The sequence below is a fragment of the Haliaeetus albicilla genome, chromosome 12 (assembly GCF_947461875.1).
Source record: "Haliaeetus albicilla chromosome 12, bHalAlb1.1, whole genome shotgun sequence".
NCBI classification, from domain to species: domain Eukaryota; kingdom Metazoa; phylum Chordata; class Aves; order Accipitriformes; family Accipitridae; genus Haliaeetus; species Haliaeetus albicilla.
Genome location: NC_091494.1, coordinates 30,088,385 through 30,116,120, shown reverse-complemented (window position 1 = coordinate 30,116,120; position 27,736 = coordinate 30,088,385). Strand labels below are relative to the sequence as shown.

The 27,736-nt window shown below is 52.5% G+C and overlaps 1 protein-coding gene across 9 annotated transcripts in view; it reads left to right on the top strand.

Moving 5' to 3' along the window:
* Window positions 1-24,583, top strand: part of MYOCD (myocardin) — a 114,887-nt gene extending 90,304 nt beyond the window's left edge. For 5 of the 9 annotated variants that reach the window (XM_069798856.1, XM_069798859.1, XM_069798861.1 and 2 more), the window contains 11 exons: window positions 817-872; window positions 5,471-5,546; window positions 8,635-8,796; window positions 12,261-12,436; window positions 13,116-13,241; window positions 13,766-14,028; window positions 14,388-14,541; window positions 15,713-16,666; window positions 20,150-20,263; window positions 21,250-21,307; window positions 21,946-24,583. In XM_069798856.1, coding sequence (XP_069654957.1) covers window positions 817-872; window positions 5,471-5,546; window positions 8,635-8,796; window positions 12,261-12,436; window positions 13,116-13,241; window positions 13,766-14,028; window positions 14,388-14,541; window positions 15,713-16,666; window positions 20,150-20,263; window positions 21,250-21,307; window positions 21,946-22,514 — 2,708 coding nt within the window. In that variant the 3' untranslated portion in view covers window positions 22,515-24,583. The remainder of the gene's footprint in view (window positions 1-816; window positions 873-5,470; window positions 5,547-8,634; window positions 8,797-12,260; window positions 12,437-13,115; window positions 13,242-13,765; window positions 14,029-14,387; window positions 14,542-15,712; window positions 16,667-20,149; window positions 20,264-21,249; window positions 21,308-21,945) is intronic. The other 4 variants (XM_069798864.1, XM_069798863.1, XM_069798857.1 and 1 more) reach the window with 2 other exon arrangements.
* Window positions 24,584-27,736: the final 3,153 nt, after the last annotated feature.

The following is a 27,736-nucleotide window of genomic DNA, read 5'->3' as shown; positions in this document are numbered from 1 at the left end:
CAAGGAAATGTGCAAGGTTATCCATGACTCCAATACAGACTGCTCCATCGGACTGGTGTTCACTGGTCCAAGAGCCAGGGATCATTGGCCTTTTTTGGGGACCCCCCTCTGGGTTAATCCTCCTTGGTGTGTCAGGAGATGCTGAGGGCATAGTCTACTACCTGGTACCTGGCCGGGCAGCTGCCTGCCCAGGGAGGCCCCATGTCACACAGGTGCTTCTGGGCAGGGGACAGGACAAAGGCACAGTGAGAGATGGAGGGGTAGTCAGGGATGGAAGAGGGACAAAGGACCACAGTTCCGGGGCCTTGCCTTGAAATACCCTCGCTGGAGGCTGCACCCACATGACCCCAAGAAGTGAGGCAGGTCTTTTCTGGTTTTCTGCTGGCCTCAAGCCTCAGTCACCCGCAGGTTTTACTTGCAGGTGAGATCCCCTCTCAGGTTGTTGCTTTTCCCAGATCTGTCTTTGGGGGCTGTGGTGCCTTTCACAACATGTAGGAAGCACTCCAGGGAAAAGCCTCATCTGCTCTCTGACGTGTCCCACAGAGCACTAAGTTTCAAAGCCTGCACCCCCTCCCTCCCCATGTGCCTCCTGAGCAAACCCATACTCTCCATCCCCCCTGCTCTCTTGCCATGGACTGGCTGAGAGCATGGGATTTCCCAGAGCTTTCCTGGGTTATTTTTAGTCAGCACAATAAAGAGAATGGCTAGTGTGTGTTACTATTTTTATAGCACTCATTAAAATGCTGTTGCTGAATATCCTGGTGGCTGCTTGCTTCCACTCCTGTGCTGACTGCTCCTCTTTCTTTCCTGTTGCAGCACTGAAAAGCCCATCTGCATTCCATGAACAGCGAAAAAGTCTGGAGCGAGCCAAGGTAACTCCTGCAGCCACCCCGATGAGGGAACACGTGGGCTCGCTTTGCATGAGTTGTGGGGTTTGAAAGCAACTTCCACCACTATCCCCTCCTCTGGCACCCTCCATTCAGGCCCTGTGGCCAAGGATGAGGGTCAGCGTGTCTCCGCTGCTTCCAGACATGGTCGGGCCAAGCCAGGGTTCACAAATTATCTGGAGTACCCTTCTCCAAGCAGGGAAGTTTTAAAAGGGCAGAGGGACCATCTGTGCCCTGAGCTATGGGGTTTTACAACAGCTCCTGGGTTTTACAAGAGACTGTGGGCAGGGTGTAGTTCAGCATGGCATTGGCAGTCCTTCCAGTAGACGTCCAACCAGCTGAAGGGCTGTTTTCCTCTCCGGGCCAGGTCCACAGCCCACTCCTCACTCTGCTGCCTGCTCTCCACTCCTGCTCTAGTCAGTGGGGTTAGAGCAGGGCCAGCAGCAACCAGGACTGAAGGAGCCTAATTATTTAGCAAGTGTGCAGGAGGAATGCAGATGCCCTCTGTCACCTGGAGTGAGTCCCCAGGGAGCTCACACTTGTCATCAGACAGGAGCCTGGCTTTTAGCTCAGCAGTGTAGCTTGGCCATTACGACATATAACATCCAAGGGGCTAAGTGGGCCAGGCTCCCACCAGCCCCATTATCTAACTGCACTCAGGCTTCCCTAAATATTGCTGAAGGCAGAGATAAGATAAGTAGCCATTTCCAGAACACATCGAAACTCTGTGATGCGATTTACCTGATTTTGGGGAAATCACACTGGTTTTCACACCAGTTTTCCAAGCACCCATCATCCAGTCTTGACCAAACTGGAGGGGTGTCCACAGAAAAGGGAACAATCAGTCATGCAGGTTTTTCTTGAACACAGGAGTTTGTTCCATTAATCTGCAGAACATGCTTGCACTCACATGGAAAAGGACCTTTGCAAGGAAGAATGATTGTGAAATATGGAGAAGTGCTCTTCTGAACTTAAACACACTCCAATCGCTTGCCCAACTCTCCTGCGGTAATAAATGGCTAGCATAAGAAACACAATATGACTCTGAAAAATTAGTATGCTTACAAAATTTCAAGCAATCCAAAGTATCCTTGAAGTGTCATATATTTTACAGTTTAAGTATATATTTCTGTCTCTTTGTCCTTCTCTTCAAAAGCTTTCGCTGGCTAGTTGCCTGGGGAAAAGGGAAGGATGATCTAGTCTATCCCAAACTGCATACATTTTTAAAGCATGCTAATGAAGACACTAGTGAGCACAGCCCATAACAAACATATACTCCTTTGCAAGGATGCCCTGCTTAGAGCTGTGACAGGGAAGGACCAGTGGCTGTTTCCAGATAATTACTCAACGGTATTTGTTGTTTAGCTCATATTCCTCCCAACTGAAGTTCTGCAAACAGAAAGCAGATAACAATAACTGCTTTCATGTGTTTTGAAAGCTCTTCTGCTTCAGCTGATGCTAAAAATCCCCACATCTGAAGTCCTTCTCTATCATTTGCACCCCAGTGACACAAATGCAGCTTATAAACAACAAAGGTCAAAGGGAACTGAAATCATAGCAGAAAGACAGGCTAACGCAGTGTGAATGCTGGATTCAACATGAACAATGCCACATCTGCAGGACAGCAATTCAAGCTTAGCCCAGGTCAGGACCCAATCCGAGGATCAGCTGGAAATGCATTAGGTGAATATAACTGCACTCAGGTGCAGACACCAGCCTGCTCTGACCTGGCACAGGAACCAGGCAAACCTACACATGGTCCAAGCAAGTGATCATGTTGGTGAAAATAAGCTGGGGGAAAAATATGGGGGGAAGGGTAAGGAATTGTAAAGACTTCAGTAAATAAAATGTCTATTATTTGTTTAAACATGTCACTGGCTATGTTAGAGGCTGGCATCAAGCCAGTGCAGCAGACTTTGAAGTCAATGTCCTATAATAGATTGCTGGATTGGAGGACAGAGAGCAGGCTGACTTTCCTGAGGCAGTTTGGCTCAGCAGGGCTTTAGCACTTACTCCCAGCACCCCAACAAGTGTGGCAGGGAGGGACTGTGGGGGACAGCTGTCATGCCTCTGCCCCAGAGCAGAACAGCCCCATCTGGGTCATTCCTGACAGTTGTGAGACCACTGACAGACATCCCACCCCCCAGCAACGTGCTCCAGTGCTCTCTAACCTGCGCTGTTAGCAAGTGTCCCCCAATTCCCAGCCCAAGCTATTCTGTTGAAGTTTAAGCCCATTACTTTTTCTCCTATATGCATGCATATGCAGAACTGTTTATCTTTTTTCTTGTAGCACTTCTAAAAAGTATTTTGCATCCTGTTTCCCTATAGGCATCTTACCCCTGGACTGACCAACCTCCCCTCCCTTCAGTCTCTTCTCATTGATCCCATCTCTGGTTCAATAATGATTTCTGTAGCTGTTGTCCAGACCCTTCCCATGGACCCTTTCAAACGCAGGGGATAGAATAGGGCTTTGCTATTCCTAGGGCCCATCTGACATCCTTCATTTTGTCTTCTAGAAAGCTGCCTGCTGGTCTAGGGATGTGGTTCAGCTGCTGATCACTAGATTCTCCAGATCCTTTTATATTTTTTCTCTATTTATGAAGCAACTAATTTCTGCCTAAGGCCACTGTCCAGTGACCACTACAGAAGCATCTCTGGTGGACTAAGTCTTCATCCACCCCAGTGCTTAATCACCTGGTTTAGCTGTGGCTAACTGTGACCTGAATGCAGTCCTTTCCAAATGTCCTCTTGAAATTTTATCAAACGTATTTCAGATCATTTCTTCAATTACTCCAAATCATGCTGCATTGTAATCTGTTAGCCTTGAATGATTCAGAGTTAAGGAGTATGTCTTCTATCATCCAAGGCATTAATGAATATGTTGACTAGTAGGAAGAATTGCTGTGTAACATGATTTGATATATTCTTCTATTTAGACTGTGAGCCATTCCTAATTCCTCTGGTGACCCACAGCTATGCTCCTTTTTTTATTTTAGTCTTATCCAGACCAAATTTCTCTGCTTACATATGAGAAAGCCATGTGAGATATTGTCAAAACATACTTAAAGTCAAGCTACATGACATTCATTTTTTATTCCTGTAACAGAAATCTGTCATCTCTCCATAGAAGGAAATTAGGTTGATGTGATATAGTTTGTTCTTGATGAATCCATCTTGGCTGCTACTCACCTGCTTGCTATCTTCAAAATCAATTTATAGATTGTTTGATTACTTGGTCCAGTAACTTGCTGACTGGTTTATAATTTCCTGGTTTCTTCACTCCATCTCTTTTAAAGCAAGAAATTATGCTCTCCCTTGCCCAGTTTCCTGGAGACCCACAGATAGTTGTTATTACTATAGCATTCTGTATCTCAAACTGTTTCGGAACATTTAACTCATCTGAGTATTCTCCAACCTGTTCTCCAACCCAATAACTAGAGCTTCTTCTCTTTTGTTGCTGAAGGTTCTTGGCTTAGTCATCTGATTGATAAATAGCCATTTATCTTTTTATTGAGGATGGTTTAAAAAGGCATTAAATCCTGTAGCCATCTCAGCAGCATTCACAATTATTTCTCCTGTTTATGGAACACAGACAGCACTTTCCATTGCCTTGTCCTGGCTACAGAAGTCCTTATAAAATCTTTTTCTCATGATACTGTACATTTTGTACTGTGGGTTTTCTAGTTTTTCTCCAGCTGCTTGTACTGTTCTTTTATATTTATCCTTAAGATTTTAACCTCTTTGAACTATGTACATTTTTTGGTACTATTTCTTCTTGCATCTCAATTTAGCAAACAGCTAATAATTTGTCCAAGTTGTGCTCTAGCTTTTCTTCAGCAGGGGATAAGCTTATATTTGTATTCTTGAGGTCAGCTGCCCTCAATACTGACTTCCTTGGCCCTAGTGGATGGTTATTATACCTCTGCATGCCTTTCTGTTGCTAAAGACATTAGGAAGTTGACATAAGGCTCCAGGACCATGTTCATCACAAGCTCTGCTGCAGTGATCTGTAAAGTGGATTTTCCCATCCCCACGTCATAGCTGGGGTGAGGAATCACAGAACACAGGAGCTGCAGGACTGCAGGAAGGCTAAGCCTTGTGGCTGACCTGGGTAGAGAGTCTGGGTATCTTCATGACTTGCTCAGCCTTACATCTCACCCCAGAGTGCCAGGCTTCCCACAGAAGCCATTGCTAATGGTACACTCTGGAGCTGCCTTGGTGCAACTCTCAAAGGCCACATGGTATGCTAAGCTAGGAGCAGATCCACCACTCCCAGCGAATAGGTCTCACCCTTCCCTTGAGCTCTCATAATACTTCAGGCATCAGAAGCTCAAGGGAGATTGGAAAGGACACAGCTTAGGAGTGGGTATAGTGAACAGACAGCAGCTCCATGCACATTGTTCCCTTTCTGAAGAACTACCCAAGAACAAGCCAGTGTCTGAGTGAAAAATAATTCCATTTAAGAGCCTACTCAACCCAGCTTGTAATAAATTCAAAAGAACCATGAGATGGCACAGGGGCAGATGCTCTCTGTACCTCATTGCTGCTCTAGCCAGGTAACTCTCTGCATTTGTGTTCTGCAGACTGAAGATTATCTCAAGCACAAGATCAGAAGCAGGCCTGAGCGATCAGACCTGGTCAATATGCACATTTTACAAGGTAAGACTGCCTGAGCTTCTCCCACATAATCCTTGTGTCTGCTGCCTTGTGACTCATGTCTCTACTGCCCCACTCGGGTTCCCTTCAGGTCTCTCACAATGATTAACTTTGTCCCAGCTGCTCATGAGAGGCAGATTGAAATGGAATACATGTTGTACAGAAGTCAGTCCAGACCTGGTCTTCAGGAGGCAGCACACACGTTTATTCCCTGACAGAAGCAGACCCAAGGCCATCTAATCTTTCACCCATCTCTGGCAGAGACCAGCGTAAGATGCTCTAGAGGACAGTGGGGTAGAGAACAGCTGTGAGAGAGGACTCTGTTAGACAGAGGTGCTGACATCTGATCCTCATGAAAAGCATACCTGGGGCATTTGGTGTCCAGGGCACTGACATCCCTGTAGCACATGGTTGTGATACCCTTCCAAAGCTGGACATCTTTTGTTTTGCCATAATTTTGGATATTCTATGTGACAATTCATGGCAATGCAGTCAATGATCCAAGCACAGCCATATAAATAGGATGAGCCCTGCTATCAGTCCATGAGCCACAGCAGTTCTCCCCTCTCCCATCCTGGTGTCCCCTCCCAGCCAGAGAGCTGGCACGGCTCTGCTGCATCCCATCACAGACAGCAGAACACTGCAGTGTCCCTTGTTATCTCCAGAGATAACAAGCTCCTTAGAAACAAGGAGGATGTGCAGCCTCTCTCCTCAAGTCCTGTCAGTCGCCTGGAAGAAGCAGATCACTCTCTGGCAACTGTAAATGCTGTCCTCTGCTCTCAGCATGGATGAAGTTCGTATTTCTTTTTCCTCTGGTGCGCAGGAGGGCTGAGCCAGAGGCCCATGCTGGATCAGTGCCACTGCCTTGCTTTTCCCTTGGGTCTTCATCCCTAAAATGAGCTAGCACCATTGCTTGTTTGACAGGTGGAAATTGTCTTTCCCTTAGGTTAAATAATAGAAGCAATACAGACTGCAGTTGGGGCTCGGGGGCTGTAAACCAGATGTGGAGGCAGCTGCAGTCACCGGGCATGGAGAGGGCCAGCCAGACACAGCCAGAGGAGAGGTGGAGCAGACACTGCCAGGCTGTCTATTGAGCAAGCTGGCTGTGCTGCCCCACACACACCTCTTAGCCAGAGCTTCTGCTCACAGCTATGTCCATCATACTCTGCATTTCATGGGGGTGTGCCCTGGCATATCATGGACTTACGTGTCCATTTGGTTCATAACAGGACCTAGTGGTGATTGATTGAAATTGGCCAGCTGAGACACGTTGCCTCATCTAAATGCCTTACAGGCACACCTTCTGTTACTGTTCACTTCAAGGAGCTCATGTGAGCCCGTGCAAACCTCAGGAAGGTCAACAAGGCCAAGCGCAAGGTCCTGCACATGGGTTGGGGCAATTCCAATCACAAATACAGGCTGGGTGATGAATGGATTGAGAGCAGCCCTGAGGAGAAGGACCTAGGGGTGTTGGTTGATGAGAAGCTCAACATGACCCAGCAATGTGGGCTCACAGTGCAGAAAGCCAACCGTATCCTGGGCTGCATCAAAAAAAAGTGTGACCAGCAGGTCAAGGGAGGTGATTCGCCTCCACTGCTCCGCTCTCGTGACACCCCACCTGGAGTACTGCATCCAGCTCTGGGGCCCCCAACATAAGAAGGACATCGTCCTGTTGCAGCGAGTCCAGAGGAAGACCATGAAGATGATCAGGGGGCTGGAACACCTCTCCTATGAAGACAGGCTGAGAGAGTTGGGGTTGTTCAGCCTGGATAAGAGAAGGCTCTGGGGAGACCTTATAGCAGCCTTCCAGTACGTAAAGGGGGCCTACAAGAAAGCTGGAGAGGGACTTTTTACAAGGGCATGTAGTGGTAGGACAAGGGGTAATGGCTTTAAACTGAAAGAGGGTAGATTTAGGTTAGATGTAGGGAAGAAATTCTTCACTGTGAGGGTCGTGAGGCACTGGAACAGGTTGCCCAGAGAGGCTGTGGTTGCCCCATCCCTGAAGTGTTCAAGGCCAGGTTGGATGGGGCTTTGAGCAACCTGGTCTAGTGGAAGGTGTCCCTGCCTATGGCAGGGGGGTTGGAACTAGATGATCTTTAAGGTCCCTTCCAACCCAAACCATTCTATGACTATGATTCTGAGGTTCTATGATTCTATGTTCACTGCCCTATAGTCTGAGGCCTGAAGTGACCCTAGATCAGCTCTCCTGACCTCCTGCAGAGATTTTTTCCCTGCTATCAAACCCTGTAGCTTGTGTTGCCTACAGTATATCTTCTAGAAGTGTCCATTCTTTGAAGACAGCACAACCTAGATGCAGCCCTTCTTACTTTAGACCCCCAAAGGTATAGATATGGTCTAGTTTAGAATCCCACTCCCTCACTACTCATGTCTGTGCCACCAGAGAAGCCAGATCAACTTTGTTCAGGAAACCTTTCTGTTTAATTGGCTGCTCTTCTGTCACCACTTGATAATTGGGGACTTCTCAGCTGGGTTTGGTAGGCCTGTAGCTTCCAGATCTAGCTGCCTTTGTTATGCTCCTCTCCAGCTTGTTTTTCTCCTGAAGGCCTGGAGCACTGTAATCACTCCATCTCCAAATGTCCACTCCCAAAGACTCAGCTTTTGATCTTGCAGTGTAAGCCATTTACTCCAGTTCTCTAACACTGTTAATGGGTCTTTTCTCCAGCTGTTGCCCAGAAGTAGGGATCACAAGGGCCAATGGGCTCCTAGCAGGCAGGAGCTGGAGTCCACTTTGGCTCTTATGTTAGTCACAGCTTGTTAATGAAATTTCCATTGCAGGGCCTTGGGGAGAATGCTCCAGCTGCAGTCTGTGTTTGCAAGCCTAGGCTAGTAGACAGAGGCTCTTGGTTGGGAATGGAGAACCTGGAACTAAGGGTCAGAGGAAGACCCATGTCCCAAACCCCACCAGACCCATCCTCCCAGCCCCAGAGGAGCTCCTGCTGTGCACTGAGCCACGCTTAGGTTTTGGCCACAGCCCAGAAAGGCTGTGCTGGAGGGGAAGAACATTCTTGCTGGGCACTGTGCTTACAGATGCCCCAGGTCCTGAACTGACACCTTCCATTTGGCCTTTTAGACTCAGCTGCAGAAGGGTCCATTCAGTCTACTCAAATGAAGCTGAAAAGAGCCCGACTGGCAGATGATCTCAATGAAAAGATTGCTCTCAGGCCGGGTCCTTTGGAGCTGGTGGAGAAGAATATTATTCCTGTCGACTCAGCTGTGAAAGAGGCCATAAAAGGTAGTGGAAGTGAACGTGCATGTTATGTTGTATGCATGGCATGGGACAGGGGCTGGCAAGAGGTTACGAGGATGTATAACAGTGACTGCAGGAAGTAACCGACCTGGACTTAAGAGCTGCTTTTATTGCTTAAATTTTGTTATTTTCACAGTAATCAGCGCAGTCCAGCACAGCCCGTGCTATCTTATCCAGACCTATGAAAAGAGAGCTCTCATCTTCTTAGAGCAATACTACTGAAACATGCAGAATTGCTCAGCCATGTCTCCTCAGAAAGAGCATCCCTTCTTAAACCCCTTCCCTCCCCATGGCTTTGAGTGCATAAATGATACTACTGGAGACAGGACATTCCTTCCTCCCTTGCGTGGGAGAGGACCTGGGTGCACATGTGTGGTTGTGAGGCCAGCCTGGATTCTCCCAGTTGTGCCCTGCCAAGCTTCTACATCCCAGTAGGTGGGGGTGAAGTGGCCCCAGTTCAGCGAGGCTGCAGTTGTCTTTTTTTTTTTCCAATGATGCTAGTGGTGTGCAAGGCCCAACAGAGCAGGATGGTGCATTGCTGGGGTAGGGAAGCATCCCGGGGGTGCTAGACTGCTGGGGAGTATGAGAAGTAGCCTGCACCCCAAAGCAGGGTACACTCCTACTTACCAGTACCCAGTGATTGATTTATGCCTAAACTTGGTTTTCCTCCATCACCTACCCGCCAGCCAGAGGAGGGAAGCAGAATCCTCCGCAATTATTTCCCCCATACTGCCACAGGGAGGCTGGTGTGGGAGCTGACACAAAGCAAAAAGGTGACTCAGATTTCACCAGGGCCCAGTGCCAGGACAGGGAGGTCCAAAAGCAGAGAAAGGAGCAGGAAAGCCAGCAGGGTCCTGCAGTGCCAAGACAGCAGCCCGTATTTTTGAAGCCTGGGGCCATCTCTCCATGTCCAAATTGGCCCTCGGGTCTCTAGTGAGGCACTGAGAGATGCTCTGCCCCCTAGGAACTGCTTGTTCTGTTGCTCCAGGTTCCTCAATTCATAGGATTATTTCCATTGGCATAATTCCATGTTAAGTGCCTGTTCTGGGGCTCAGAGCAAACTGGGGACAGTGGCAGGGCTCTGGGACAGGAGGGAGGGGTCTTTGAATGACAGGAGTGATGCTGAAAGTGGGAATTGAAACAGGAAGCACTTTGACTTTCATTTCATCTCAGAAACCAGCATAAATGACATGAAATATTCCAGGCTCAGATACTGCTCTGTCCTACCCCGCAATTGTTCCTGCTCTTGGTTTTCCCACTGTGAAGTGTAAGCAGCATACGTACAGCGGCTTCTCCAGTCTGACCCTTGAGCTGCTCCGTGTCCAGCGTTTCGCAGCTCTCATCTTTGAAGCCCCAGGCTGACAGCTCCTCAAGCTGATTTTTGGAGTCAGAGGCACCTTGTGGTGCTCATAATTTAGGGTGAAGGGCTGAACACAGAGCAGAGATGAGCACTGGCACTGCTGAACATTAAGCCTTTTGTTTTTGCAATACCAGAAAGATGACAGGGTTTAAAATCATTTTACTTTAACCTTGGAATCTCAACTGTTTATACAGTGGAAAGTTCAGCTGACGTGTTCCTCTAATCACCTCCGGCAGGGTGAGCAGAAAGTGCCAGACCCCAACCGAAAGCCCTAACGTCCCAGTGACAGGAGGCCGCCAGTGCCCTACATAGCTGAGCAGTGATATAAGAACCCTTTTTTACCAGGTCCTTGTCATCACTTTGTCCAATACGCTTGAGAGGACAATACCCAGTGCATTAGAAACAGCCCCGAGCAAACACCATTCTGCCTGAGATTACAGCAGAGACATGGGATCGTGAAACAATACGGTCAGCCCCGGGCTGGGTGAGAGCAGGACAGATAAGGGCAGCATTCCCCAGCCGGCACAGGCCCGTGGTATCAAGCAGCAGGATGCAGCACATTCCTGTCATGCTCTGGGCTGCCACCGTGTCCTGAAGGTCCCTTGGGCTCCTGGTTTTGGCACCACTTCTCCATGCATGCTTATTAAATGTCAGCCCAGCGGGACTCTTGCAGATCCACAAGTCCCCCTTGCTTGGTGTCATTTTTCCAGAGAGAGGATGCCCACGCTAGTCTGCAGGCATGGGGAGAAGCTCCCACCCAGCCCAGGTGGTAGACCATGCAGTGCTGCAGTTCCTCAGGGAAGACCCAGTTTGGGTGCTGTTTCTGAGAGAGAGGGGACAGGCCCTATTTCCAGGGACATGAGAGGGGACAGGCCCTATTTCCAGGGACATATAAGGAGCCCCGTGCCCTGGAGGGCAGGGAGGAGAGGGTCTCCACAGGACACAGTATCTCATATCCCCACCCCATATGGTGGCTGGGCAGCAGCTTGGGACAGGGAGCCAGGGCTCCCTGCTTCCTCACCCACCCTGGCACCACAAGCCGGAGCAAGCAAAGATAACCCTTATCTTGCAGATAGGGGCAGGGGTCAGAGCAGGAGAGTGCGTGTCGGTGAGAAGGCGCACATTGCTAGACCGGCAGCAGGGACAGGTGGAAGCTTGTCCCTGGGCCCTTCCTATTTCCCCATTTGTCACCTCGCTATCGGCATGCCAGGCTGCCTGACAAATGCCAGACATGAGCACGAGGAGATTACGAGCGTGGCTGCGCTGCTCCTTCCTCTACCCCGACCTGCAGCCCTCCTGAGACTCACATGAGACCTTTTTTTTTTTCAGCACTTTATTTATCAGCAAAAGCTGGGGGTCAAGAGCTCTTGCCCATCTGACTAGGAGATAGGGTGCCGGGAGCTTTGCAGGGGGAAAGAAGCAATGTCTGGGGCCGTCAGGGAGGCAATGGTGGTGGTTTGAAGCATGTCGTGCGGGTGAAGCCTGTGGACAGAGACAGGATCTGGAAGCCTCTATTCAGCTGCAGCCAGGTCCACTCACGTTGGCTCTTGTGCCATGAACGGATGGGTCACCCTCCGGGTGGATTTCAACCTCAGTTCTTCTGCTGAGGACACGATCCCAGGCGTGGTGTGGGCTTGTGGTTGGGGTGCTCAGCTGGTGGAGAGGGCGACGCTAACACCCCTCTCCCCAGCTCAGCCCAGCGGTGGGGCAAGATAGCAGAGCCACCCCTGCGCCAGCCCCACTTGCCTGCAGAAAGCCCCCTGCCCCGACAGGCCAGGCTCTTCGGACGCCTCCTCTCTCCCGCTCCCAAGTAACACGGTCCACGGCACAGGCCAGGAGCCGACGCCAGCCCCTCGCCCACCAGCCTCGGCCACGGGGGCACAGCCAGGCGGTGCCCCTGTGCATGGCTGGCGACGGGGGGAGGCGTCCGAGCTCTCTGAGCACCACGTCCTTCGCCCACGGCCAGCTCTGCAGGAGCTGGGCGCAGGCACGGAGGCCTGCCACGCGGCTCACCCCGTCCCTCCCGCCGTCAGGCTCGTCCCCCCTGCCCAGTGCAGGGCCCTGACCGTCACCCCCTCTCCCCCGCCAGGCACCCAGGTCAGCTTCCCCAAGTCGGCCGATGCCTTCGCTTTCGAGGAGGACAGCAGCAACGACGGGCTGTCCCCGGAGCAGGCCAGGAGCGAGGACTCCCCGGGCTCCACCGAGCTGGCAGCGGGCACCAAGGCCCCGGAGCCAGCCCCCGCCGCCCCTGCCGGGGCACCCCAGGTGGGGCCCGAGGCACCCCGCCTGCCCGGGGAGCGCGGGGGCACGGCCGGGGCCGGGCGCCGGAACTCGGCCTCCTGCCCGTGGGGGCCCCACGGCCCCGCCGGAGGACGCGGGGCTGAGCGGGGCCGCCCGCGCCCCCTGCTGGCGGGCGCCGGTACTGCAGCCGGCGGGCCGGGGCGGGCCGGGGCGGAGAGTGGCTGGGGGATGGGATGGACCGGGGTGGGCTGACGGGGACCGAGGCAGACTGGAGGGGCTGGGAGGGACTGGGAGGAACTGAAGAGGACTGGGGGGGGTGACCAGAGGGGACTGGGGCCAGCCAGATGTGGACTGGGGTGACTGGGCTCGTCCGGGGGACCCTGAGGGGCCAGCGGTGTCCTGGGGGGAACGAGGATACAGGGCTGAGGTGGGATGGGGAGGGCTTGGAGACTAGGCTGTACTGGGGAGACAGAGGACTGAGAAAGGCCTGGGATAGCCTGGGAGAGTGGGGATAGTGGGCTGGGATAGACATGGGCGGGGACTGGGAGGGACTGAGGCATCTGGGATGGACTGGGGGACTGGGGACAACACGGGGAATGGGGTACCAGGTGCCCCTTGCGGGCAGAGGCCATCCGGGCCGGCCAGCCCCTGGCACCGGCCCCGCATCCCCTGTCCCACTTCACAGCTCGCCTCTCCCTTGCAGGATCACCCCCACAGTGCTGATGGCCACGCACCGGACCCGGCCTCGGGGCAGGGCAGCCAGTGTGACAGCCCCAAGCAGACGGCGGGGCAGGAGAGCCCAACCCTCCCGGTGCCCTCCGCCGTGAAGGTAATGCCTGTGCCTCCAGGCTGCCCAGGAGACGGAACAAGCCCAGGGCACCTGGCTGCGTCCGAGCCTGAAGTACCCATGTGCTGCACCCCACATGTGTGGGAGGTCTGGGGGTTTGGCCTTAAAGGCTTGGAATAATGCAGGGAGACAAACCATGTCATCAAAAACTACAATTTGATTCATTTTGTCACGGTACAAGGTATAGCACTGCACCTTGCTAGACGCAATTGCTCAGGTCCTGCACTGGAAATGTCCCCTGGGGCTAGGAGCAGAAGGAGATATAAGGCAACACTGAAATACCTTCCCGGTGAGGAGGGTCATTCTCCATCTCATGTGCTGTCCAGCACAACTGAGATGGGACACAGCCCTGAGGGATTCCCCCACTTACAGGCACAGCAGCTGTTGGAGCTGGAGTGTCAGGGTGCTGGCAGGAGCTACCTTTGCTCTGCCCCAGGCCTCTGAGTTCCCACAGGCGTGGCAGAAGGTCTTTTCCCAGCTAATTCCTTTCCTTCTTGGACCAACAGTCCAAATCATCCAGTGATAGCAAGAACCGTCACAAAAAGCCCAAGGACACCAAACCCAAGGTGAAGAAGCTGAAGTATCACCAGTACATCCCTCCAGACCAGAAGGCAGAGAAGTCCCCTCCACCCATGGATTCTGCATATGCCAGACTCCTCCAGCAGCAGCAGCTCTTCCTGCAGCTCCAGATCCTCAGCCAGCAGCAGCAGCAGCAGCAACAGCAGCAGCAGCACTTCAGCTACCCAGGGATGCACCAAGGCCAGCTAAAGTGAGTGGCAATGTGCCAATAACAGGGTTTAGTCCTGTCTCTCTTCCAAACTTTCCCCCGCTGTACCTATTTGTGCCAGTGCAAGGGGGATAGACGCATGCAAGTAAAACATAAAAGCTTGGGTACAGCACAGTCTCCTGCAAAGCCGTTCTGGCTTTGAGCACTGGCTGGGGCATCTGTGACCTGCTGGTGGGTCACCAGCAATCTCCTTACAGCCCATTCTGGTTTTCCTTGGGGTTGGCAATCCTTCAGGTCTCATACAGGAGATAGCAGTCCCAAGGGAGCAAAGAGATGGTGTGCTGGGCACAGAGACCCCAGGGGGACAGACAAATTACCCCAAATCTCCTTTGTTATTTCAGGCAATCAAATGAGCAAATCGTCAAAAGTTCAAATTCTTCATCAACTTCTGTCAACAACACCCCTCTTTCTCCTGTGAAAACCACCTTTTCAGGCCAGACTTGTGTCTCATCTATCAAGCCAGGCCCTCTGCCGTCTAACCTGGATGATCTGAAAGTGAGTGCAGATTTTGTCACTGCAGGAGCAGAATCTTGTAGCCTGAATGTGCTTTTCTACCCCTGAAGTGTGTAGTGTAGCACCACAGGCTGAGCTGGCTGGGAGTGACCGCGTGTTACAGCTCAGCAAACCAGAACCACCATGCTGTGAGCAAACCCAGGAATACATCACACTGGGTCAGAAATTGATCACCGCAACGGTAACTGAAAACATAGGTTTGCTGCTCTGCAGGTGGCGTGGGGGCACATTGCTCCAGGGCATGTATCAGCAAACCTTAAGTATAACTTGAGATGGCTGCAGGCCAGGCCACCAGGTCAAGGACTAAAGGACTTCTGTGCTGCTGCTTCTGCAGCTCATGGGTCCATACCCTCTGTGGTTTTATGGTAGACATCATGGATGCTGCTAGCAGACCAGCCAGAAGCTAGGAGGTCAGCATGGCCTCCACTTAGTGACTCAACTTCTCAGTGGTCATTGCAGCCAGGCCAGCTCAGCTCTCTGCACAAGCAGGTATCTCCTGGAGTCTGCAGCTATGAGCACTGCTTTGAACAGTACCTAAATCTCTAATGTAGGCAAGACAGGCAGAGCACAAGTTCTTTTATACTTTGCTAATGGACCCTCAGCGATGGGGAAGGCCAAGTCCTTTTAGGAGCAGAGACCTGGGGGCAATACTCATTATTCGAGAAAGAAATAAAAAGTGAGGTAGAAATAACATGAGTTTGGCCATAGCGATGCCCCAGCTCAGATGCCTGAACGATGTGCAGATGCCTGAACATGGAGTATCTGGCTCCAAGGTACATGGTCACATTCTCTGAGCTAAACGATGCCATCAGCTAGTTCCTGGTCTGTGTGGAAGTCCTCTGCTCATGTAGAAACCTACTGCTAGGAAGGGAATCTTGAGTTACCTTCATGGACCAAGGACCACTGCTGGTTCATGGAGAGTGGTCACAGTTCCTGGAGGAAGAAGGAAGGTTTCCTGTTAGGAAAGGTCGAGAACCTGCAGGACGTGCAGTGGTCAGGGCTGTGCATGGTGACTGCAGATGAGACAGTGAGCACCTGGGAGGGTCAGAGCTTTAAAGCAGGAGCCTGTGATCTGAGAGTCCTTGTTAGAAATGCTGGGTTTCTGAAGAGGTCATCTGACATTGGGACTGATCATTGGTGACTTTCCTTCCAGGTATCAGAACTGAGACAGCAGCTCCGAATACGAGGCTTGCCTGTGTCAGGTACCAAAACAGCGCTGATGGAACGGCTGCGGCCCTTCCAGGATTGCAGCAGCAACGCGGTGCCAAACTTCAGTGAGATCACCACTGTCACCTTCCCCGTCACTCCGACAAGCACCCTCTCAAGTTACCAGTCGCAGTCCTCCACCGGCATGTTATCAAATGGCTTCTACCACTTTGGCAGCACCAGCTCCACCCCACCTATCTCTCCAGCGTCCTCTGACCTCTCTGTGAGTGGCTCTTTGCCAGATACATTCAACGATGGGCCCATGTCTTCTCCACAGTTCGGTCTCCAGCCATCTCCAGTTCATGGCAGTGCTGAAGAAAGTCTCATGAGCAGCATGAATGGAGGGAGCATCCAGCTGGAGCTGGAAGGGATTGACACAGAGAAAGACAAGATGCTGGTGGAGAAGCAGAAGGTCATCAATGAACTGACATGGAAGCTACAGCAAGAACAGAGGCAGGTGGAAGAGCTACGAATGCAGCTCCAGAAGCGAAAGAGAAGCAATGGCCTTGAGGATAAGCAGCAGACTGCTCAGCATTTCTTTGGTGTCCCCATCAAGCAAGAAAACGCAGTGTCCAGCTGTCCATTTGCATCCAAACAAACTGCCTTGAAAGGCCAAGCCAGCAGCTCGGATAAGTTAAGTAACTGTGGGGTGCCGCAGCTGCCTCACATTGTAAATAGTCACTGCTTGGAGCCTGCAGGGCAAAGCACCCTCACCTCCTCAACATTCCTGAGCCCACAGTGCTCCCCCCAGCACTCTCCGCTCGGGGCTGCAAAGAGCCCCCAGCACATCAGCCTGCCGCCATCCCCCAACAGCCACTATCTCCTCTCGGTGTCCCCCGGCTCACAGGCAGAAGGGCGCAGTGGGTCCCCGCAGACAAACAGTTGCCTTCGCACAGCATCGGTAAGTGGAGAGCACCCCATATGTCATCGCGGTGGTGAATGTGCTGGTGTCTGTGGGCAGTCAGTCAAACATCCCAGTTTGATTCCTTTCCTATCAGACCGGGACTGTTGGCACCGAGGGTGGGTACCCAGGGGGGCATGGCAGCATGTGGGGCTGCCTGGAAGGGCACAGAGTATCCCAGATGGACAACAGGTTGGAAGCTGATAGCACCACAGGGTCCTTTGCAGGGCATCTCCTGGGGATCCCTGCTCCCACCACACCTAATTGCCCTGTGGGGACACAGCACAGCTCCCATGCCCCGTTCAGCCCTAGCACAGCTCCTTCTGCCCTGGGGGACCCTTGGCACAGCTCCCCTTTTCCCCAGGAGACCCCAGCACAGATCTCTCTGCCCCTGGGTGAGCACTGGCAAAGGCCCCTGTGTCCTGGGAGAGTCCTGGCAGAGCATCCTTTGCCCCATGGAGCCCTGGCACAGCTCCCTCTGCCCTGGGGAGAACTGGAACTGCTCCCTCTGCCCCTGGTTAAGCACTGGCACAGCTCCCTCTGCCCCTGGAGGAGTCCTGGCACAGCTCTCTCTGCCCTGGGGGGGCATTGGCACAACTTCTTCTGCCCTAAAAGAGCCCTAACCCAGCTGCCTCTCCCCTCAGGGGGAGGCCCTGGCACAGTTTGCTGTGACCTTGGGGGAGTTCTGGCACAGCTCCCCGTGCCCCATGGAGCCCTGGAACAGCCCTCTCCACCCTAGGGAAGACCTGGCACAGCTCCCCGTGCCCCATGGAGCCCTGGCACAGCTCTATCCACAGCAGGGAAGCACCCGCACAGATCCCTCAGCCCAAGGGAGACCCCTGGCACAGGTCCTACACCCCTGGGAGAGCCCCAGTGCAGTGTTGCATGGCTTTTCAGCATCTTGCTGAGCCATTGCAGCTCCTAGCAGTGTGTGAAGGATTTTGACCACTGGGTTGAAGGAGGGCAGTTACCTCGGTATTGTGGTTTAACCACAGCCGGCAACTAAGCACCATGCAGCTGCTTGCTCACTTCCCCCTCTACCCAGTAGGATGGGGTAGAGAATTGGGAAAAAAAGTAAAACTTGTAGATTGAGATAAAGACAGTTTAAAAGGACAGAAAGGAAGAAAATAACTATAATAATAATAAATGTCAATAATAATAATAATAAAAGAATTGAAATATACAAAACAAGTAATGCTCAATGCAATTGCTCACCACTCACTGACCAATGCCCAGTTAGCTCCCGAGCAGCAATCTGCCCCGCCCTGGCCAACTGCCCCCAGTTTATATACTGGGCCTGGCATCACATGGCATGGATTATTCCTTTGGTCAGTTTGGGTCAGCTGTCCTGGCTGTGCCCCCCCGTCCCAACTTTTTGTGACCCTCCAGCCTTCTTGCTGGCGGGGCATAAGCTGAAAAAATCTTTGACTTTTAGTCTAAACACTACTTGGCAACAACTAAAAACATCAGTGTGTTATCAACATTCTTCTCATACTAAATCCAAAACATAACACTATACCAGCTACTAGAAAGAAAATTAACTCTATCCTAGCTGAAACCAGGACAGCCAGTCATATGGAAAGCCTTTTCTTGGGAAGATAGAGCAGGGCTTGCAACTGGGGTCTGCAGTCAGATAGAGCTCGTGCCTCCCCACCAGGCAACCAACACAGCAGAGAGTTGGCCCTTCAGCATCCACCACTCCTCACTCAGCCCTCTGGACAGGTACAAAAGCTTGGAGAGATGCACATGCTGCTAACACATAAAAGCAGCACAAGGTGCTGCTGATCGCAGCCCCAATTCATCCCAACACCCTACCAGGGTTTCCCAGGCAGCAGCAACACCTATTATACAGTCTGTAAAACACACACAGTGGTGCAAGGCATGCACACTGCATTCAGGGGAGATGTTCAGGAAGTGCACGCTGAGTGCACGACAGCTGCACAGCAGAGTGACGGCCACACAAATCACGTTCCCGCAGTCAGCACACTGAGGGGTGCAGTGCTGCGAGGTGGCAGAAAGTGGGGGCGCAGTGGTGTCTCTAAGCCATTCAGAGGACAGTGAGATAGGTGACGTGGGCAGTTGGCACACAGCGCTGCCAGTGAAGTGAGCAATGGGGAGCAATTTAGGGGGAGAGGGGCAGAGAGACAGAGTGCTGCCAGTGGGATGGGCAGTGGAGTGCAGTGCTGTTGGGGTGAGGTAGGCAGTGGAGCTTGCTGCTGGGGTGAAACGGGCAGTGGGGAGCACTGCTTTGAGTGAGCTGGGCAATGGGGAGCAGTGCTGTGGATAAGCTGGGCAGTGGGGCAGAGAGCAGGGAATGCAGTGGGCTGCAGTAGGTGACCTCAGCAGTGGAGCATGGAGCTGTAGAGGTGAGCTCAGCAATGCGGCAGAGCTGTGGGTGCAATAGGCAGTGGGACACAGTGCTGTGAGGCGATACTCCAAGACAGGCAGCAGGGCTGCTCTGGACGACTGGGCAGCCATCAGTGAGCATCAGCAAGGAGCAGCAACACTTTGGGGGCATCTCCAGCTCCTTCCTTGCTGCCTGAGCACAAGAGGCATACAGAGGGGATGGCCCCATGGTGTCCTGCAGCTCATCCTGGCTGTGGCACCACCCATCCTGGGCATTCCTCTGCTGCCTGCAAGGGGCTCCCAGGGGCAAGGATCCCTCTTCAGCAACAGCTCTGTCTCTGTGCCCAGCATTGGAGTGCTGTCCCTCACAAGCCAGGGAAACTGTTCCTCCCAGCCGCCCTCTGCAGAAAGGTGGCCAGGATGTGCATGGCCAAGCTGAATGGCCTCACTGCTGCCCTGGATCCGACCCACCTGCTGGGGCCATGCTTCATCCCCTGGCACTGGCTCTTATGGGACGAGGCAGCTGTGGCCAGGCAGTGGGGAAGGGCACACAAGGGCCTAGAGGTGATGGTCACAGCATGGGGATGAGGTCCCTCCTAGAAGGGGGGACTGGCAAAAAGCTGGCACTGATATGCAGGTATTTGGCACAAGCACAGGGAAAGCCTAGGTGCTGACCTGGCAGTGACTCTTTTGAGTGGTCTTCCCTGGCCTGGGCTCTGTGAGATGCCCCTGGACAGGCAGTGATGGAGAGGGTCCCCAGCAGAGGGGCTGGGAGGCAGCTGGGGAAGTGCTGCATCACTGGCTGGGTGCAGCCGACCACCAGCAGCCTGTTGCTCTCTCCCCTTGCTCTACACGTTCATGGCTGGACTGAGCACCAGGATGCTCTGTGGCATCACGCCTGTGCTCCAGCAGCGACCAGAGGTCAGCCTGGCCCTGGGTCTCAGAGCTAGCCTGACAGAACTAGTTTACTTCCCTCTCTCCTGCCCAGAGGCCAGCACTTTGTTTAAGCTGATTTGACCCACAAAATCATTAGTTTCCCTGGCACCACACTAGCTTCAACAGGGGTGAAAGAGAGCTGGGCCTCCTGCCATGCCTCCCTGTGCATTGACTCCGTTTCCCTGTATTTCCCCCACGCAGATGGCTACGCAGGCAGGTCAAAAGTTTTCTATTCCATCCCCAAGTTTTTGTAAGTCAAGCCCAGCCCTCTCAGAGGTAAAGCAGCCTCCACCCTATGAGGATGCAGTAAAGCAGGTAACTGCATGATTTTTATTTTCTATAGGGCTAGGGCTGTACAGGGTGTTCTTTTGTGGTTAATACAAATCATCTGCAGGAGTTACAACCCATTTTGGGGTCTCTGGGTAGGACAGGTCTGTTTCCACAAGGCATGGGATTTTCTTGAAGAGTTAGTGGCTGAATGACTGCCACAAAGCAGTCAGACACCACGCTGGATGGGATAGCATCTTCTGTGCTGATGAAAGGTGCCAGTCCACCCTGGGGTCCTGACATCGCACACAAATATACCAGGACTTCAGTGTACTCTTATTTGGGGTGCTCACTATGTGAGAAACACTCTTGAGCATTCCCAGGTCACCGGGAAACCTCACCTTCCCTCTTTAGCCCATTAGCAAAGTGCCCTGCTCCATGCCATCTGCCTCGCTTAGCCTTACTCTGGAGTGCTGTTCCCACAGGTAGGACTCTCCATCGCCCATGAACCCCTTACTTCTTGTGAGAGTCTGGCAGCAGCTTCAGTGACGGTCATGATGGTGCCTTTAGGAAAACTGAGTGATGCTGTTGGCAGTGATAAAAATGGGCTTATGCTAGCTGGCAGGGAGGTGTGCAGAAAATCCTTCCAGACTCCAGTCAGGGAGAGGAGGATGAAGATGCATGGCTCCCAAGGAGCTGCAGGGAGTGCAAGGAGGCACATGCCAGTGCAAGGTGCTGGGTCCAAAGAGTTGGTGTGTCCTGACAGCCCTGGGAAGAGGCAGTCTGTGGTGGCCACTGAGCAGAGGGTCAGCAGCAGGGTGGGGGGAACCTGACGCCATGCTCCCCATATCCATCATGCTTGTCCCAGGTCCCTGCAGTGCTCACCTGAACGCTGCTGCCAGCCCAGTGTTGGAGTGGCATCTCTCCTGCATGGGAGAAAGCCGTTTGTGGGGTCTGGAGACACCTACCTGGCTTGTGGCTGGAGGGGCTCTCCTCCTAACGCCCTCTACTCTCCTCTTTGTCGTTTGCTGCAGCAGATGACACGAAGTCAGCAGATGGACGAGCTCCTGGACGTGCTGATTGAGAGCGGAGGTACGCACTGCTTCCCTGTTCCCCTCCAGGGCTTCCCCTCCAAGCCAGCATCTGTCTGTGGGGCTCAGTGCACTCTGTGCACCCCAGCAGAGCTGCCTGAGTTGAGTACAGCTTTCATTTGCCCTCCCTGTGCCAGCAGACACTGAGATTGAATCCAAAAACATATTGGCCCTCTGGGAGCCTGCTCCTGCACATGCAGAGCCGGTGGGGTGGTCTGGGCTTGGTTATCGCCTATGCAGACTGCGCAGAGAGAAGGGACAGCAGGGCAGCAGCCCTGTGCACAGCACTGCCAGCACCCTCCCCATGCAGAGATCCCAGTGTCCACCACCTTTCCCAGTCCTGCCAGTGCCCTCCCAAATGCAAAGTGCTGCCTTTCCCATGCACAACCCATGCTCAGCCCCATGGGGACAGCTGCCAGTGCTCGTGCCCTAGGGACCATGTCCAAAACCAGGGGAGTCGAGGTCAGAAAGCAGGAACATGTGAGATTTCCCACAGGGAGGGTGGACAAGCAATGCCAAGGGGATTGAGTGGAAAGCAGGTCTCCGTAGGCATGCCCAAGAGCCCAGCTGGGAGGCTGTGGTGGTGCCCCTGTGCCCAGCAGTGCCAGAGTACCTCAAACCCCTCTCATTCATTGACAGAAATGCCAGCCAATGCCAAGGAAGATCGGTCCTGCCTCCAGAAAGTACCTCAGATAACAGTGTCTACAGGGAACTCCAGCGCTTCACTCCCGAAGTCATCTGCCCCATTTGAGCAGGTCTCCTCAGCCCAGCTTTCCTTTGAGCACTGTCCAGGCAGCAGCGATGCTCACCTCGAGGTCCTGCTGAATGCCCACAGCCCCCTGGGGAGAGTCAGTGAAATCGCGCTGCTGAAGATGGGGGGAGAAGAGTCCCACTTTGAAGGGATGATAGAGGGGTTCTCTGGCAAAGCTGCAGATGAACTGCTCACCTCCCAGGAGATTTTACAGACTCCTCTCTCGCCCATGGAAACACAGCTCTCCCCTTCCCCTGCCGACAGCTCTGGTTTACAAATGAGTTTCACTGAGTCTCCATGGGAAACAATGGAGTGGCTGGACCTAACCCCCCCCAGCTCTGCCACTGGCTTTGGCTCACTCACCCCTGCAGGTCCCAGCATCTTCAACATTGATTTCCTAGATGTTACTGATCTCAATCTAAACACCAGCATGGACCTGCACCTGCAGCAGTGGTGAAAGGGAGGGTGGTGGAGGCAGGACATGATAAGCCTGCAGCAGCCAGCACAGTGTTTCTGTCATGCCAAAGAACACACAGGGCTAATGTGCCGCATCCAGGGGAAACTGGAGTTATTTTCCCAGCATATAAACTTGTTTGAATTTCCAGTTACTGCAAATTGACAGCACTACAGCTCTGGCACTTTTTGGTTCTCCTCCACAGACACGTCCCCACAGAGGGCAACAGTGCCTTTAACAACACTAGATTGACAAGAACTTCAGTTTTGTTTCTTTTCTCTCCCCCCGTCCCCCCCCAGTTTTATCAGTCACTCTCATGAGAACTGGAGCAGCTTGTGACAAAACTGTGTAGTGAGGAAATCTCACCTGGGCAGCAATGGGAAATCATGGAGAGGAGAGCCCATTACTGCCCTCTCCTCTACTCTCCTGCCCGTCCAACCCTTTAGGCAATCCTGCTGGGCTCATCTTGGCCGTGACCAGGCATGGGGCTGTGGGAGCAGGGAGGCTCTGCCCAGCCAGAGCGACAAGCACACTTCTCCGTACAGTCAGGCTTGCCTTGCTTCCTGCCTCCTGCCCCTGAAGCTATGTTGCTCAGTCCCTGCACAGCTCTGCTGCAGGTGGATGAGAGATGGAGACCACCATGTTCATGGTGGCACCTCATCATGTCCTCATGGTGCCTAGGGGGCTGAAAGCCCAGGAGCCATCGCAGCTGCAGTCTGAACTGAATCAGGCTGAAGCCTGTGACCTTGGAGCAGAAAGCTCTGGACATTGGAGGTAGCTGCTCAGGCTGCAGGTGCAGGTATCAAAGGGACGTGGCATCCCGGTGGACCTGCTGCATCCCAGTTAGTATGGTACAGACAAAGAGATGTGTAATGTGTTTTGGTCCAAGGTAGGAGCAAGTTGTATGGAAAATACAGCCAGGCTTTGGAGGGGCTGTCCTTTGCACAGCCAGAAGTCGGGATGGATCTCCACCACCTTGCATGACCTAGAAGCAGGTGAAGCCAGAAACGGACACTCAGTGACCGGCATGTGGGGCAGGGCTGAGTGGGCCCTTGCATGGCTGTGATTTTGTGTGAGCATCTGCCTTTGTTGCCTCCACTCCTCTGTCATCCATGCCTCCATCCTTCTTCCCATTCCTCCTTGATCCCCAGCAGTCATGCCCTTCTTCCCAAGTTTACTCCAGCATCACTGTTCACTCGGTCCAGAGCAAGGCCATCCGGAGAACAGCTATGAATCACTGAGCCTGGAGGAGCTAGTTCTCCTGAAGCTGGCAAAGATGGATGCTCTCCTGCAGTGATGCCTCCCATTTGAAGTCACCAGCATTTCTCCTATGAGTCTCTGTGCAATATACTTCCTCAGGCTCTAGCAAGAAGGAGCCTTTGCTTCACTTCTTGGCTTCCACCAAAGAACTTGCTGCAGACTATTTGACGGACATGTCTACTTCTTTGCAATTCTGGTTTTGCCAAAGTAAATATTGTTGCTGACAAAGATTGTTAAACTATTTACAGACTGAGTGTATTTAATATTTGTGTTACTGGAAGGACAGCACATCGGAGATGCAGCAGCTGGGGAGGAGGTCCTGCATGAGGGGCCTGGGGGCAGTCTGGCCGTGGCTCCAGTGGGACACTCCTCCCAGGGATGCTGGAGCTGTTGGAGGAGGCTCTGCAGCCCCTGCTGTGTCTCCAGTTTGTGGTGTTGTTGCATGCTGTATAAAGCACGTGGCAGTAGCTTTCAAGTCACTATTTAAAGCACCACTTTTCTATTGTACAAATGGTCACAGTGCACTGCTAGGATAGACAATCACAGGTTGCATTTTTTTTAAAGAAGTCCTTTTTCTAAGTGAGAGATTTTTCAAAGCCGGTCCGTGGAGAATATTAATAGCACTTGAAACAGAGTAGTGTTAGCTGCTACACTGCATCATTGTACAGGGCCTTCCAGATAACTTTCTCCTCTCAGCAAATGTATTTTCTTATTTAAAGGGATGCTGTCAGCTTCAAACTTGTAAGCAAGCACATTTCCTTACCTATGTTACCAGCAACACCTTCATTATTAAAAACCCCTTTGTCTTGCCATTCTGCTCACAGTTTGCTCTTTGTTTTCTCGGGCTGGGGCAGCCACAGCTGTCCCAGCTGCAAACATTTGGCATCAGATCCGTGCCCTGGGACAGCTACAGTCCTTGCAAGAGCAGAAGTATTTCTTTCACAGCAACAGTTTCTCCTGGAAGACTTCTAAACAAGCTAGCTGGAGTCTCCTGTTTCTGAAGGCTTTTTCTTCTGTTGGTTTAGGTTTCACTTTGTTCTCCTGCAAACCCCACTCCTCAGGTCAGTGTCCCCTTCAAAGGCAGTGGTTGGCACCCTGCTCAAACCCCTTTGCATTTTCCAGCAGCCAAGCTCCCAGTGGCAGTGGGCTGCTGGCCACAGGGCACTCTGAGAGCATGGGCAGAGCTCTCCCTGCAGCTGAACCTCCCACTGCCCGCAGGTGAGTCGCAGAGCAGGCTGGAGACCTCTCTCCGGGGGTACCCTGGCTCCTTCTCCCCAGTACCCATTAGTGCCAGTTTCCAGATTCATTGCATCTTTCCTTTGGTTAAAAAAGGGTTCCCAGGACATTCACCTACCTGTTTGCAGGGAGGGACTGCCTGTGTGTCCACAGATGGGCTTAAAAAGTGAAATGATCATGAGACACTGCAGAAGTGAATCTGAAAAGATATAGGTGAAAAAATGACTAGTTCCTATGAACATCTTTTAATCTCTACACGCTGCAACTAAGCGTGCCGTGATAAAATGCCTGGACTGAGCCAAGTTATGGTTAGAGAATGAGAAGACAAGCCTCAGTCTAGGATTGTTTCAGGAATACTGGTGGACTGCAGCACTCACGTGTCCCATCTGCCCATTGAGGAAAACCTGCCTGTGTTGTTCAACATCAGAAGAGGAGCTGGGAGGACGTGCTGCCAGTCTCCCATTGTAAAAGGCAACGAGCAGGTCTCATGGTACAGGGAGTCACAGCTTTAAAGTGCAGGAAAGATGCTTGTCAGGTGCCAAGATTTGGAGCAGAGCATCTAGGGAGGCTGAGTCCAGACCAAGGTCCTGCTGTGGGGCAGAGGGAGGGATCACAGGGTCTCCTAAGTTCTCCTTCCAGGCCCTGAAGGATACCTGCAGCAGAGATCCTTCGCTGCCTGGAGAAGAGCTCAGCTCAGCTCTGCCACAGCCATCAGTTCTCCAGCCCAACCAGAGCAGCCTCTTGAGAAAGCACTGGCTATGCTGGCAGGACAGGACATGCTCTCCCCTCCCATTGCCTTGGGGTAGTCTACACTCAGCCTTTGATGTGTGGGTGATTTTCCCACACAGGCTGTCCCAAGGGATTTAGGGTCCTGGGGTTTTCCTTCCTGTTGACACCACGCTGGAGGATTCCAGTGATGTGCCACTGTCCCTGGGCCTTCCTGCCTGAAAAATTCAGGAAATAAAAAGCCAAAAAGTGTTCCAAGAATCAAATTAACATTTTTCATGCCTTTGGCAAGTTTTTTAAATGTGAGATGCCTGGCTCAGTGCACCATTCAGTGTTTCCTCCACAAGAGGCACTGAGACATCAACAGCATCTTTCCACCAGCTACCAGATCGAGACAGACCATGTTTTAGGTACAGTTTCCCTCCCCAGTGACGTGGGGTAACACCTGTTTCTCAGCCCTTCTGGGCTCAGCAGGGGTACCCTCTGCCCTGGGGGGGGGGGGATGAGGAGGTTGCAGAGGTAGGAACTTGCATGTACCCATCACAGACACCTGCAGCATGAGGGGGACCGAAAGCCCCAGAGCCCAGCGCCACGGCTCTCAGTGCCTTCCACCACCACCCCATCACCCTGTGACACCCACACCAGCATCCAACATCCCATCACCAACACCCCATCCCTGTGACACCCACACAAGCACCCCCCACTGCACCCCAATGCCACCTCCACACCCACAGCAGCTCCAAGCCCACTCCTCACCAGCTGCCCAACAGCCAGGGGCCCCTTGGGTTCCTCCTGCGCACAGGCAGCCCTGGCACCTCATCACCCACGCAGAGCCCCCCACTGCATCCTGCACCAGTGTGTACAGCCCCCTTGTACCTGCTAACCAGCACGGGACCACCTCTCACCCCTCTCTGAGCACACCGCCACTCACCACCCATCCAGATCCCTTTGCTCATCCCTGACCAGTTCCCCCAGAGCCTCTATCCTCCTTTCACCCAATCTCACTGGGGGTGGACCAGGGCCACTCCTCACCCATGCATGGACCCTCTGTACCCCCTTGATCTGCTGTCACTCCCATATCTGCAACACCTAAAAGGAGGGCACCAAAGAAGAAGGACTTCTTCTGGCTCTGCAGGATGCACGGAGGTTCTCAGTGGGCTTCAGCATCGTCGATGTGGTTTTAAAGTCCAGACACTTTTTCACCCTGGAGCATTGGTAGTGATACAGCTGCATGGCCAGTTTTTTTTGAGATCACCAGAGCTATCTGGACATCTTGGCTTACCCACAGGAGGACAAGATGGCCTTCATAGAGATGCTTTTTTTTTTTATCACAGCACTCCCACCCTCAAGCTTCTACCGACTCGTTGCATGCAAGTCAGGGACTAAGTTCCTTGTATTCCTACCAATTTCTTACACTCAAAATTTTGTTGCATGCAAAAGGAAACATGCTTTTTTACAAAGCCATGAATTTATTGTTAGTTTCATTAACGTCTTAAGAATTGAATCAAAAAAAATAGTTTTAGTCCAGTTACAATGACAGTAATAGTTTTTGTTACACACAATTAAAATCAATGCTCACAGACCTCCTTGTACCTACCACCTTTTTTGGGGGCTCTGCTCACCTTCACTACCTCTCTGGGGCTTTCAGCCTGGAGGAGGAGGGTGTGGGGTGCCATGGCATGTGTCAGCATCCTCAGTCTTTGCCAGGAGAAGCAAAGATATTGATATTGATGGGGCTTTCCTCCTCACTCTACAGTCGGCTGTAGGAACCCAGGGTAGTTTTTACACCTCTGCTAACATGCTCATTCTTCCTTGGTGTATAACTCCAGATTACAACTGAATTTACTGTAGCTGGTGTGATTTACATATGCCAGAGGCTTGTTCTTTGTTCTCTTTGTTTAAGGCTGGCTTTACCCTACCCCCCAAGTTACATTCCTTTGATGGCCAGTGACTGGCCACTGATGAGGTGTTTATGGCCTGGGGCCCCTGGCATCATCCTGTGC